The sequence below is a fragment of the Helianthus annuus genome, chromosome 17 (genome assembly GCF_002127325.2).
Source record: "Helianthus annuus cultivar XRQ/B chromosome 17, HanXRQr2.0-SUNRISE, whole genome shotgun sequence".
In the NCBI taxonomy this organism is placed as follows: Eukaryota; Viridiplantae; Streptophyta; class Magnoliopsida; order Asterales; family Asteraceae; genus Helianthus; species Helianthus annuus.
This window is the reverse complement of record NC_035449.2, coordinates 134709307-134722031: the sequence shown is the minus strand read 5'-3', so window position 1 is coordinate 134722031 and position 12725 is coordinate 134709307. Positions and strand designations below refer to the sequence as shown.

Here is a 12725-nt window from a genome sequence, read left to right as displayed (position 1 = left end):
AGTTTACAAAAGGATTTACTGTTTTAAAACATACATACTAGTGTAATTTCCCAAACATGTTTAAGATGGTACAAAATTCATTTAAGAGCCATCCCTACTAATCAGCTAACAACAAGCTAAAGGATTCAAAACACCATCAACCAAAAGTATTTATGACATGTTTAAAGTTTAGACAAAATTATATTCATGCGGAAGCTTCAGTTTGCGTGTTCGGTTCTTGACAAGGTGCTTGATCATCATCCGAGAGAGATTTATTTGTACCTAGAGTCAAACACTAAAAACCGTTAGTTTCGACTTAATATATAATGTATAAACAAGTTTGACAACACGAGTGGCCCTAAAATACAAGTTTTTCCTGGGTTCCACCGTAAATTACGGTGTCACCGTAACTTACGGTGGACCTGGAATGATTATGGTTCTACCGTAACTCAGGAGGTTCTCACCGTAACAGTTTGAGCTCCACCGTAAATTACGGTGGAACCGTAATTTACGGTGGGCTCTGCACATTTACTCTTTTGCTATTTTTCAACTTTACAAGTTCGTAACTTTTTACTCGCTTATCCGATTTAACCGATTCTTCTTGCTATGAGTCCGTAATAAAACCTCGGACTTAATCATGTAAATTTTACATTGCGGAAACCGAGATACCCACAATTTGGTTCCCAAATTTCCTTATTTCCGTTATTCGACCCAATAGTATGAGTGCATAGCATCTCTTTTCATTCTTAAAACCTTTTCAACATATTTACCCAACTACCCGGGCTCACATACTTGGTGTTTTCATGCCAATTCCCTGGCTTTGCATTTCCTCTAAAACTATTACTTGATTGTTCGGAATTCAAGCATTCCGTTTCAACAATCCTTTTTCCTTTAACATCATTGTTCGACCCATATCCCGGGTTCTTATACTTAGATTCACTATCACCAAATCATTAGCATGGTGCAATTTATCATTTATCTAGATATGAGACTTTCAAGTCGCTACTTCCGTGACTATTTTAAAACATCATTTTGACCCGTTTTGCCATTTAGTGAAAACCATCACTTCAATGACTAACCCAACTAAATACCGAGTTCTTGTTTTGACCCGTTTGATAGTCGAGTGCACTTCGGCACTTAGCGACACATCAAACGCATCCTTTACTCTACATCATCAATTACATTTCAAACCAAAGTAAATAAACTTAATTTGACGAGACTAAAGTCGCGTACCTTCAAAGCGCACCTTTTCCGCGGGTATCACCTCCGGCGTGTCCACTCGACGTCCCGGATTCCTTGCCTAAAAGAGTCCAATTCATTAAAGATTAGAACTCTTTTTCATAAGCTTTAACGCATTCATTCATTACATATGTAAATCTGCGTTTTTAACAATCTTTAACATTTTAAATCCTCATTTAGGCGTTTTATCAAACACCTTGCGGGTCAGATTTTTACATGATCTAAACCAAGTTCATAACTTGAATTTATCACTCAAATTAACTTCAATTAAACATTATACACATATTTTAACATCAACAATTTCAGAGATTATCTCACAATTTCAATTTTCACTAGAACAAGAGTCTTAATCCTAGTGTTTATCAAGTTCTACCAACTTACTAATCACCCACTATAGTGATTTTGATTTCTACAACTAACATGCAAGATTTTTAACAAGAAACATCTAGGGTTTGTCCCTAGACTTCACATTACTTCCAATTTCATGTTTTACAACACATAATCAAGCTCAACCTTCGATTTCAATCTCATGTAAGAATTTGATTTGTATCAAAATAACCTAATTTGACATACCTTATGACCTTCTTGATGAGGAGATCACAATTCTATGTTCAGATTTTGATTACAACGTGATTTGAGCCTTCAATTTAGAGTTTTTGTTGATGTTAGGGTTTGGAGGTGTGGGTGTCGCCCCTCTCTGTTGTTGATCGACCAGAACCTCAATTTTGAGGTGTTTGGTTTGATTTCTTACTACTTAGTAATTAGAGTTTCATATTTAACAACTTTAGTCCCTCCACTCTTATCTAGTTTATATTTTTGGCCCTTTTAACTCATTCAAATGTTACTACAAGATTTTTAACTAACTAGGTTATTTATCCTAGTTAGCTTATTCTTGTTTATTATGTATTTTATAATTCTAGTATATAGTTTTTAAATTTCGGGATGTTACAATCTTGATTGTAACTTCTTTGGCGAGTTTGGTGCGAATACCCACCTTGATTCCCCGATTGAAAATTCGGGTTCATTTGGTTGGAGGCATTACCATACCTAAAGTTAGGATGGTTCCTCAACCCGAGGTGGTAAGTGTTGGAGTTCATATCATATTGCCTTCGGTCCCCATACACTTGATTTACCTCTACGGTGGCTTGACAATTCTCAGTCCGGTGACCGATGTCTCCACATTCTTCACATACGATGTATTGCACCACATTCACTTCCCTTTTCTTCATGCGAGCCAACTCTCGCTCTAACGTTTCAATTCGATCCCTAGAATTCGCATCACGATCGGGCCAAGACCTTGAGGTGGGGTGCTTTTTTGCTCGATCGGCCGACTCTTTCGCTTTTGACCTTTTACTCATCCTTTCAAGGAACTCCCAATCGTCATCCTCGTGATTGCTTAATAAAGTTCCATTGCTCGTTGACTCAAGGCGATTCCATGTCTCGTCATCCAATCCTCTCACAAAGCATTTAACCAACTCCCACTTTTCAATTTGATGATGTGGGCATTTTCGAATCAATTCCTTGTACCTTGTGAATGCTTCATGCAATGGTTCACTTAATAGTTGACGGAAAGACCTTATTTCATCTCTAGCATCATCGGTCTTTGCCATCGAGTAATATTCGTCAAGGAATACTTGTTGCATCTCACCCCATGTTCGAATACTATTCGCCGGAAGTGTAAGAAACCATTGTTTCGCCTTGTCTTTTAGCGAAAACTGAAATAACCGAAGCTTGACTTCTTCCAACGCAAAATTATGCCCCCCGATTGTGCTACATGTAGATGAAAACTCCGCCAAATGCGTGTACGGTTCATCGTTAGACCTCCCGTTGAAGTGGGGAAGTATATTGATGTAGTGGAGTTTGCAATCGAACATCCTTCTTTCACAAACAATCGGTGAGTCATTGTCGGTGATCACCGGCCTAAAACAGTCGTTGACTCCCCGTGGAGGTTGTTGACGACGCTGTGGACCGTTAACTTCTTGATCCACCGGTCTTCGATTATCTCTTCTATCACCTCCCCTATCACCTCTTCGAATTCCACCTTGATTATCTCTTTGGTTACCTCCTCCCACGAAACGAGGAATCCGATTAGGGTTACCATTGTTGTTGTTGTTGTAAAACCCATCATTTCGGTTACGTTGATTGTTGTTTCGTGGTTAGCGGTTGTTCTCATAACCGTCATTTCTCGCATTCCCGTACCCATAGTTATCATTCCCACGAAATTGGCATTTTGATAACCAAACTCTTCATCATCAAACCCTCTTGCATTGTAAACGTTACCCCTATTCACATACCCCCAATCTTCATCATCATTAGCCCGATCATCATAATATCCCCCATCATCCGAATATTCCGTATGAACACTCACGTGTTTCGGTGATTGATAACCGGAACACTATACGGTTCGTCATCGGGGATAGCGTTTCTCAAATCGTCGATGTTAAAGAACGGGTCTTCATTTGCAGGATTGCCATGATCTTAATTGCCTCTACGGTCGGAATTAACATTCTGATCATCAAGGTGAATGGGTAAGGAGTTTTGTCGGTGAAGATTTTGTTGTTGGGGTGTTCTTTGGGTATTATTGGTGTTTTGGTTTTGGTTTTGGTTTTGGAAAGGTGGTGTGGGTGGTCCGTTGTTGATATTACCACCCGGTCGCTCTTGAGGCATAGGTTGAACGTTTTGGGCGGGATTAAAGTTGCTTCGGTATTGGAATTGGTTCGGGTTTTGATTTTGGTTGGAGTTTTGGTTCGCCATTGAATCGGTTTCAATGGTCGGTGTGAGTTGTGGTGTTTGATTGGTTTGATTAGAAGCAAGTGTTGCTTCCAATCGGCTTGCTAAATTCCTCCTTGCAACTCTTTCGATTTCTGGTTCGTAGACTAAAGGTGAAGTCCTCCCGGAGTTCCGTGTATGCATGCACTACCTGTAACGTGCACAAGTATCACACCCCGCGTAACAATGAAAAAGACAAAGTGCAAAAAGAAATTAAAAAATTAAACAGATAATCACGAAATTCAAACAATAATCCAAACACAAAGCGCACGCACTCCCCCGCAACGGCGCCAAAATTTGATCGGAGTGTCGCGCTCCGGTCAAAGATAATATTTATAAGCCCTATTTACCCTTAACAGATAGCTAGTGGTAGCAAGGGGTAGAACCACGAAGAGTATGTGGTTTGTGTGTGGATTCGATTGAATTATAGAAAAGTGTCACAATTATGAAGCTTGCTATGATATTTATTTTCTTTTTGTTTTGTTTTGTTGGAAGATGTGAATTTAAGCTAATGAAATAGATTGAATTGATTAACAACTAACGAGTAACAATTGCAAGAACGATTGATTACTAAACAATAATAAGAAAAAGGAATCACACCCGGTTTGGGTGATTACCAACCTAGGGTTTCTACAAGTTTTTAGATCCAACTCAATTGCGTATAATTAGCGGATTTAGTGTACCGTGACTTAGGTGCTAATAACTATCAACGTTTCGAAAAATGGACAAGAATACACTTTGTAATCAACAGAAGTAAAACCTAACCACGATAATGCACAATTACATATAACCATTTCGTAAAGTCATAACTTTTAACATCGTTCGACAATTTACGAATTCGCAACAAATGTAACACTATTATCAATGGTTTCAAAAATCAAACACAATTTTTCACAAAGTTGAAGCAATAAACAATTTGAAACCCTAAATTAAACAACTACTTACACCGGGGCGAAACCGAGATGATTAGCCGCTCATGGTTGAAGAAGCTTGATCACCGGATGTGTGGAACTTGATGGAGATCATCTTGAAGCTTGAAGGATGGAGGAATGGTGGATTATTAGGGTTTTTGTGAATGATGATGATGGTGGAAGGATTAGGGTTTGTGGATGATTCATTGGTGAGATGGTGATTGATTATTCTTGATTCGGATGATATGTGTTGTTGATGGATGGAATAGAGATGGATGGATGGTGATTTTAGGCTCTAAAATTGAGATTCAAACTTCCAAGAACTTGTAAGTTACGAATTGAATGCCCCAAGACCAATTAGAATCGTTCCTATATCAAAGATACCCAATTTTTCGCGTTTTAGGAAACCACAACCCGTCGCCGACGGCCTCCCCATTTGCTGAATCACCCGACAGCTTGTTTGGCTGTTTACGGGCATTTTTTAACGATGGGACTTTCTAGAGCCCGTCGGCGACAGCCTAGAGCCCGTCCCCGACGGCCTCTAGTTTTTCCTGTTTTGTCCGAAACTGTTTTCTTCATAACTTCTTCGTTATAGCTCCGTTTTACTCACCGTTTTTGCCCACGTACTCGTAATTCAGCCCTCTATCATACCATCTTCCAATATATTCATTTTAAATCCATTAACTTTCCCAAAACACATCCAATCTTCGTGATTAACTCGGTTTTGTTCATTTCACATCCCCGGTTGATCCGATTCACGTCCCGGTGCTCCGTTTAGCTCCCGATTAGCTCCTTAAACTCTTTTAGACCTGTAAAACACGAATCCCATTAAAGGTAGGCTATTCAAGATTAAAAGCTATGTAAAAACATCAACTTAAGCACAAACGATAACCAGTTTTCGACCACGTATCAAAAACACATACATACTTTTATGCAATCATACATACAAACAATCCAATACATGCTTACTAATACGTTATGCTTGATTTGTGTTTTCTAGGTTTGTTCGTTTTGTGATAAACTTGTCATTAACTACTGTTGATGCATAGTTTGTCTATCGCCTTCATCAATCCGAGTCGTAGTGAGAAGCCGGAAGAAATCAAGCGCATAATGTCATATTTAGCTAGAAATGGCAAGGTGGCAAACTTGTAATTAATGTGAACTTTCATTAAATAGCCTTGACCATATAAATAGGGGATTATGTCACTAGTTTAGTTAGTTCTTGAAAGAGTTTAGGAGGAGACTTGGAGGAGAAGACTTTCTAGAGAGAGAAAGTAGAGAGAGAAAGTTGTATATTTGTGATTCTTGTACCGTACACGTCAAATTTAGCAATGGAATCACATTAGTAGTACGTTATCGTGTGTTCGGTCACGTTCGTTCACGGATTCCGCACGTGAAACGTTCATTACGCAATCGAACGGTCGAAAAACCGGTCCTACAATTGGTATCAGAGCTAGGAGCTCGATTGCTTGATCAAACACATCGTTCTCGTACAGATTTCAGCGATTTCAGAGGCGATTCAGATCCGATTTCACCTATTTCTTCATCTTCTACCTACTTTTCACGTTTTTCATCGTTTTTCATCAAATTGAACAGGTAAATACGGTCTGTTTCGTCTGATTTTTGGATATGTTGTGCGTATAGACCCGATCTACAACCCTACCAAGTTTCAGCTCGAAACTCCAAGCCGTTTAGGAGTAATCGAGATTTTTCGGTCCGAATTCGCGTCAAATTTCAGCTCAGGATCGCTTATTTGGTCAGAAGTTTGGATCGCTTATTTGGAATTGATTTGGATCGCTCATAGGGCAATTGGTATGGTCCGCTCTTAAGACAATCGTCTGGACCGCTCATTGTGTCATCTGAGGTTCGCTCTTTGTGTCTGATGTGGTCCGCTCCAAGTGTCAGTATGGATCGCTCATTAGTCATCGTCTTCACGTGATGCTCTGATCTTACATGTTGTCGGCTGTTTGCAGTTGTTGTTATTAAGGTCCAATCCCAGTCTTTTATTTGTAGGCGCCGCCCCATTAAAGAGTGGCCCTATAGCATTCAAGTCAACATTGCCGCCCATTTAAGACCCAATCACGAACCTTGAAAGAAAGGCCCAATCACGAGCCTTGAAAGAACAACGACTAAACAATTCTGCGATTAGTGTTCAGGATATATTGTTCACCGCCATTAAAAGAAGGCCCAATTCCAGCTGCCGCCCCATTACACCACCGCCCATAAAAATTGGAGACCCAATAGTTGTCACTGTTTTGCCGTCCATTCGTCTTAAAGGCCCAATCATGTGTTACTAGAAATTTTTGGTCCTATAGTTTAAAAAAATATAACCGACCCATGTGATTTTCTGTGTCAAAATTGAAAGGTGGAAATTGTGATTTAGTTGTCGGGTAGTGGCCTCAATCAGAACATTTGAAACAATTTGACGGCCCATGTGTACTTCATTATCAGCCCTGTGAAGCAATTAAGTATTGTTGTTATAAATGGCCCAATCCTAGCCCACTTGTTCACCACCCATTAAGACACCGCCCCACATTAAAACCACCCCAATCATCAATCTGCTATTGTTGTTTTCACTGCCCATTTGTTATTGTTGTTTTGGTGTTTTGTGCCGCCCATTAACCTACATCAGCCCAACATCACCGGCCCATATTCACCGCTGAATTGATATTGCTTGAACCGCTCGAACGAATATTGCTTGAACCGCTCGAACGAACATTGCTTGGACCGCTCTTGTGTACATTTGAATTTCTGGTTCGCTTATTTGGTCCGCTTATTCGTCCAGTCCGCTCATTTAACCCATCCGGTCCGCTTTTGTGTCAAATTGCTGATTGGTCCGCTTTTCTGCTTGGTTCGCTTATTTGTCAACAAACACGTGTCGGGTTTTTGCGAAAAATGGCAATGGTGTTTGATGAACAGGAGAACTATTATTTCGAAAGATTTAATGATTGGCATCACGGATTTCTAGATGAGGGTTATAGAAAAGTGAGCAAAGATGGATGGGCAAAAAGGTTTAAATATTTTGTGTGTCTGAAAGACGAAACGTTGGATGATCTTAAAGACCGATATAGTGTTTTAGTGAATTATTTGAAAGATCATGAGATATTTCCATCAAATGCTGAGAAATTGGAGAAATTTGCTAATGCATTACCGATTGAATGGGGTGAATGTTTGAAAAATTTAAAGGAGGACTCAAATTTTTCAAAACTACCTCTAAATCAATTTATCAGCAAACTTAAAGCTCATGAACTTGAAACCAGAAAGAAAAAGAAAGAAATGATCAAGGTTTTGGAGAATAATGTGCTAGATCTGGGTTTAGATGTGATTGAGGAGATGCACAAAAGGGTTGCTAAATGTGTCAGGGCAAAATATGGGATGAAATATGATTTCAAACGAGGTTGTTATATTGATAATATCGGAAATCCTCTTGATTTCGTTAAAATGTTCTGTGCAGGTACATTCATAGCAAAGGAAGAAGAAGCTCCAAAAGCTGAAGAATCGGTGAAGAATGAAACAATGTGCTCAAGATGCGATAACGTCAAGACTGATAATGACAAACTTGTGAAAGACATGGCAAGTTTGGCATCTGAAGTCAAAAAGTTGAAAGACGAGAAGCACGCTGCTGAAAACCATATTTTTTGGTTACATGAAAATAGTGAGAAACTAAAAGCAGAAAATGACAAACTGTTAAATGATTTTAACAGTTTGACTTTGAAAAATCAAGAATTTGCAGGGCAAATGAAAATTCTTGAAGATGGGAGAAATGTGTTTAGTAAAAACAACATTGAAAAACAGAAAATGATAAATTCCCATCTTTAGAAAATTATCAAACTTGAAAAAGAAGGTGAATGTGCTCAAATGAAAATCAAAAAGTTGGAAAAAGAGCTTGAAAGCAAACAGAAATCTTCAGAAGATTTAGATTTCTGGATTAAGCTTGAAAACAAGAATCTGAAAGTGAATGAATGAAAATTTCAGGAACAGATAAAAGTTTTGATGAATGAAAAATCTGTTCTTGAAAATTTGAAGATGGATAATGAAAATTCTATTAAATCTCATCTTGAAAAAATATCTCAGGTTGAGAAAGAAGCTGAGAATTCCAGGATCAAGATTGAAGAAATTGAAAAGAAGTTGATCGGTTTTGTGACTTCATCTGACAAGTTGAATATTCCTTGTCCAAAACCAATCAACTCTATTCCAATAAGTGATGTTGTCACAAACTTTGACAAAGTCAAGGTTAAAGATTGTGGTGAAAAATCTGATGATAAAAAGGAAAAGTTTCAGAAAACTGTTCTGCAATCAACTGAAAAGGGTGAATGCTCGAAGCAAAAACCTTTGAAGAAGAAAGCGGAACAGAAACAAAAAAATAAAAATGAGAAAATTGTTCAAAAAGATAATAAAAGCTCATCAGATCGATCATCCAATCAAAATGAAAAATTACAAAAAGTAAAAAATGAAAATTCAAAAAATGTTGGTAATAAGTGGTGTAGGTCAGACCACAGTGCTCAAAAGCCAAATCCAGCAAATTTGAGGAAGGAATACCACCAAGCCAGACAATGCTATGATCTGGGCGTTTGGAACAACGGTGGTAACTGGTATGATAACAGGGTGTGCTACAGCTGCGGCTATCAGGGGCATATTGCTGTTAACTGCCAGTACTGGATTTATGAGACCAGGAGGTGCTATAATTGCAATATCAAAGGTCACATTGCCAGAGATTGTCCAAGAAGATCGAATGACAGATTGAGGGCCAATTCTCAGAAAATGGCAAAGAAACCAGTCAATGTCAAGCCCAAGGAACTGAAAGTTTCAGAACAGAAAGTCAAAGAACAGAAGGTCCAAGAACCTAAAGTTCAAGAAAAGAAAGTGAAGCTTTCTCAAGGGCAGAAAGACAAACTGCGAAAGAAGAGGAAGAAAGCCAGAGAATATCTGGAGAAGATTTTGTCCTCGGGTTCACCGGACAGATCGAATAAGAGTGTTGATGAATCGTTTCACTCGACAACAGAGTCAAGTAAACCGAATTCGTCAGATGCAAATCTGAGGACAAAAAAGGAGCTAAAGAAGAAGGTAAAATTTGGTGGCAATGAATCTGTTTCTTCGGAAACAAAGGAGCCACATGTCGGCGATGAATCTGACTCAGTAAAGTCAGACAAGCCACATTCAGGCGATGATTCTGATTCGTCAAAATCAGGGGAGCCACAAGTTGAGCTCAAAAGTGAAAATTCAGTTCCGTCAATGGATGACACAAACTTTCCACCATTGCGAACTGAAAATTTTAAACAAAAAGTTGGTAAAGTGAAAATTTCGAACTATTCTGAAAAGAAAGAATTCAATGTCGAAAAGGCTTTTAATAACAAAGTGAAAAATATTTTTGGAAAAATGGTTGAGGGAAAGGTAAAAGGGGTAAAAGAATTTTATGAAGCAAAAAGGAATGATCAAACCCCGAGTGAAATTGAAAAGGTCACACCCAAGGCTGGTCAGGCTTGGGTGCCTGCATTAGTTGCTTAAAATCCTGACTTGCCGGAGCTCTTAGGTTTGTAAGCGTGGAGCATGAATCGGCATCCTTCTAAATCAGTATTTGAGATTTTGCAGGAATTGCCGGAGATCCCAAGATGGTATCATGGATCATGAATCGGCATCTTACTTTAATTTTATTCGGCAACGTCAATCATACAAACGGTAAAAGGTTTGTATGTGTTTTTCTTTCAAGAGGTATTTAGATGAGTTTATGTTTTGCAAGTGGTACAGAGGAGTCTGGACTGCAAATGGTAAATCAAGGACATTAACTTGTACTTGGATTTTCCTACTATTGTGTAGAAAACAAGATGATGAAGTAACCCCGTACCTAAACTGTTTGGTAAACAAACTAATTTTTCCGGAAAAACCATTTTGATTAAAACAAACTTAAGTGTTTTGAAATCATAATGGGAAAATAGTTTGTTGTGAGGGGGAGTTCTGATTGTTTACGCCAAGTGGATGGAGAATTGAAGTGATTCTCATCAAGTTGTCAAGTTTGTACAGTTTGTTTCAAATTTTCCCAGAAAATCAAAATTGAAACATATTTTGATTTTAGGGGGAGAAAAATTTTAAAAAAATTAGAAAATTTGAAAATGTCAAAAACATTAAAAATTTAAAAATGAGTTTTGTTGCGAAACAAGAGGAAATGATAGTAAATCAGTTGGACTATCACAACACGCTAAAGAAATGTAATGTCAAATGTAATAAACGGTCTTACTGATGATGTGACGATAGGTTTTTGTACATTTAGTAGATTTATTCGGGATATAAACCTAAAATTTCAAACTTGTGAAATTCGTGGGGAACACTACTTGGATATATAGGTAACCCCTGAAATCTCGTTTGAAAGGTCTCGTATTCTGATATACTAGGTGTTTATACTCTATGATGTCTGGGGTATTATTCCGGGACTTCTGCTGAACGATAGTTCTGACCTAGTCCTTGGCTAATACTTTCCGCAAAATGCTTGAAACATAGCATAAAGCCCTCAGCTGATTAGACAATAAAATTGATAATCATCTGTTGTAGCTGAAAAGATCCTCTAAAGGGGACACACTGCTAAGTCGAAGCTGATATCTCCCTGCTGAACGGAAGTTCTGACCTGAGATCCCTCAGTTCTCGCATTTAACCCCTAATTTATGTACAGATATCATTGTAGTATTCTTGCCTGTAAGACTGAATATTGGGATTCTGGATACGGGAGTATATTCAAGAGGTGGGACACATGAATCGAACTAAGTTCATAAAACACTTAAATAGTATCCTGAATAGATTGAAAGTTGTATGAAAATTTAAGAGGACAACTATATCGTCAATCAACGTGAATCGTTTAGAACTTAAAATGTCTAAAAGCTTAACAGTGCGTGTGATGTGTTTCAAAAACTGATATGGTCCTCTTACACAAACTCACAAAAATATGTTTGTACATATTTCATTTCTGCATATAATTTTTGCCTTTATGTTTCATATTTTGAAAAATCTCAAAAAGATTTTCGACAACTGATGTTGGAGAGCTGATTTTCAAAATCTCAAAGGCTAAACATGATGAACAGACAGGTTGGTTAAGTGGTTTGAAATGTTTAAAATGATTCATTAGGTTGAATCAGAAATTGGAATGTTTCGAATTTTTTAATCAGTTTTAAATGTGATAATTCTCAATTGTTTAGTTGATTCATTAAGTTGAATCACAACTTTATTGGTTTGTAATAGAGAGGTTGAGATGTGCAGGTTTCAAATTTGTTGCTACGAAAAGCCAGACTACGATCCCGACAGCTGAGACTAAGGGGGAGTCTGAAGACGAGCTTAACGCAAAAGGAGCTTGTATTCGGAAAGCCAGGTGTCGATCCCAAAAGCACAGAACCTTGACGAAAGGGGGAGCCTGAAGAGTCTGAAGAAAGAGAGCAACGGAAGCTGAAGACAGATCCACCGGGATTCTGTTCGAGCTAGAGTAGTTGAAGACTCTCACTAAAGATTTCGTCAACATCCAAGGGGGAGTTTGTTAGTGCAGTTGTCTGTCGACTACATCTTTGTTCGAGTTTTAGAGAGAGAGAGAAAGACAAGTCGTTACGAGTTTCACTACGGATTGACTACGGCAATATCCAAGGGGGAGATTGTTGATGCATATTTTGTCTATCGCCTTCATCAATCCGAGTCGTAGTGAGAAGCCGGAAGAAATCAAGCGCATAATGTCATATTTAGTTAGAAATGGCAAGGTGGCAAACTTGTAATTAATGTGAACTTTCATTAAATAGCCTTGACCATATAAATAGGGGATTATGTCACTAGTTTAGTTAGTTCTTGAAAGAGTTTAGG

At 38.3% G+C, this 12725-nt stretch overlaps 1 protein-coding gene across 1 annotated transcript; it reads right to left on the bottom strand.

The window, feature by feature from the left end:
• Nucleotides 1-1342: 1342 nt before the first annotated feature.
• On the bottom strand, nucleotides 1343-3092 carry LOC110942647. The gene is made up of 2 exons (XM_022184422.1): nucleotides 2213-3092; nucleotides 1343-1356 (listed from the first exon to the last, which is right to left on the bottom strand). Exons 1-2 carry the CDS (start codon nucleotides 3090-3092, stop codon nucleotides 1343-1345), a joined length of 894 nt encoding a protein of 297 aa, XP_022040114.1.
• Between the last annotated feature and the right edge of the window lie 9633 nt (nucleotides 3093-12725).

What these genes read in the sequence shown, in the direction of transcription:
- LOC110942647 (XM_022184422.1), bottom strand. Translation starts at nt 3,092, where the DNA reads ATGTTCGATTGCAAACTCCACTACATCAATATACTTCCCCACTTCAAC.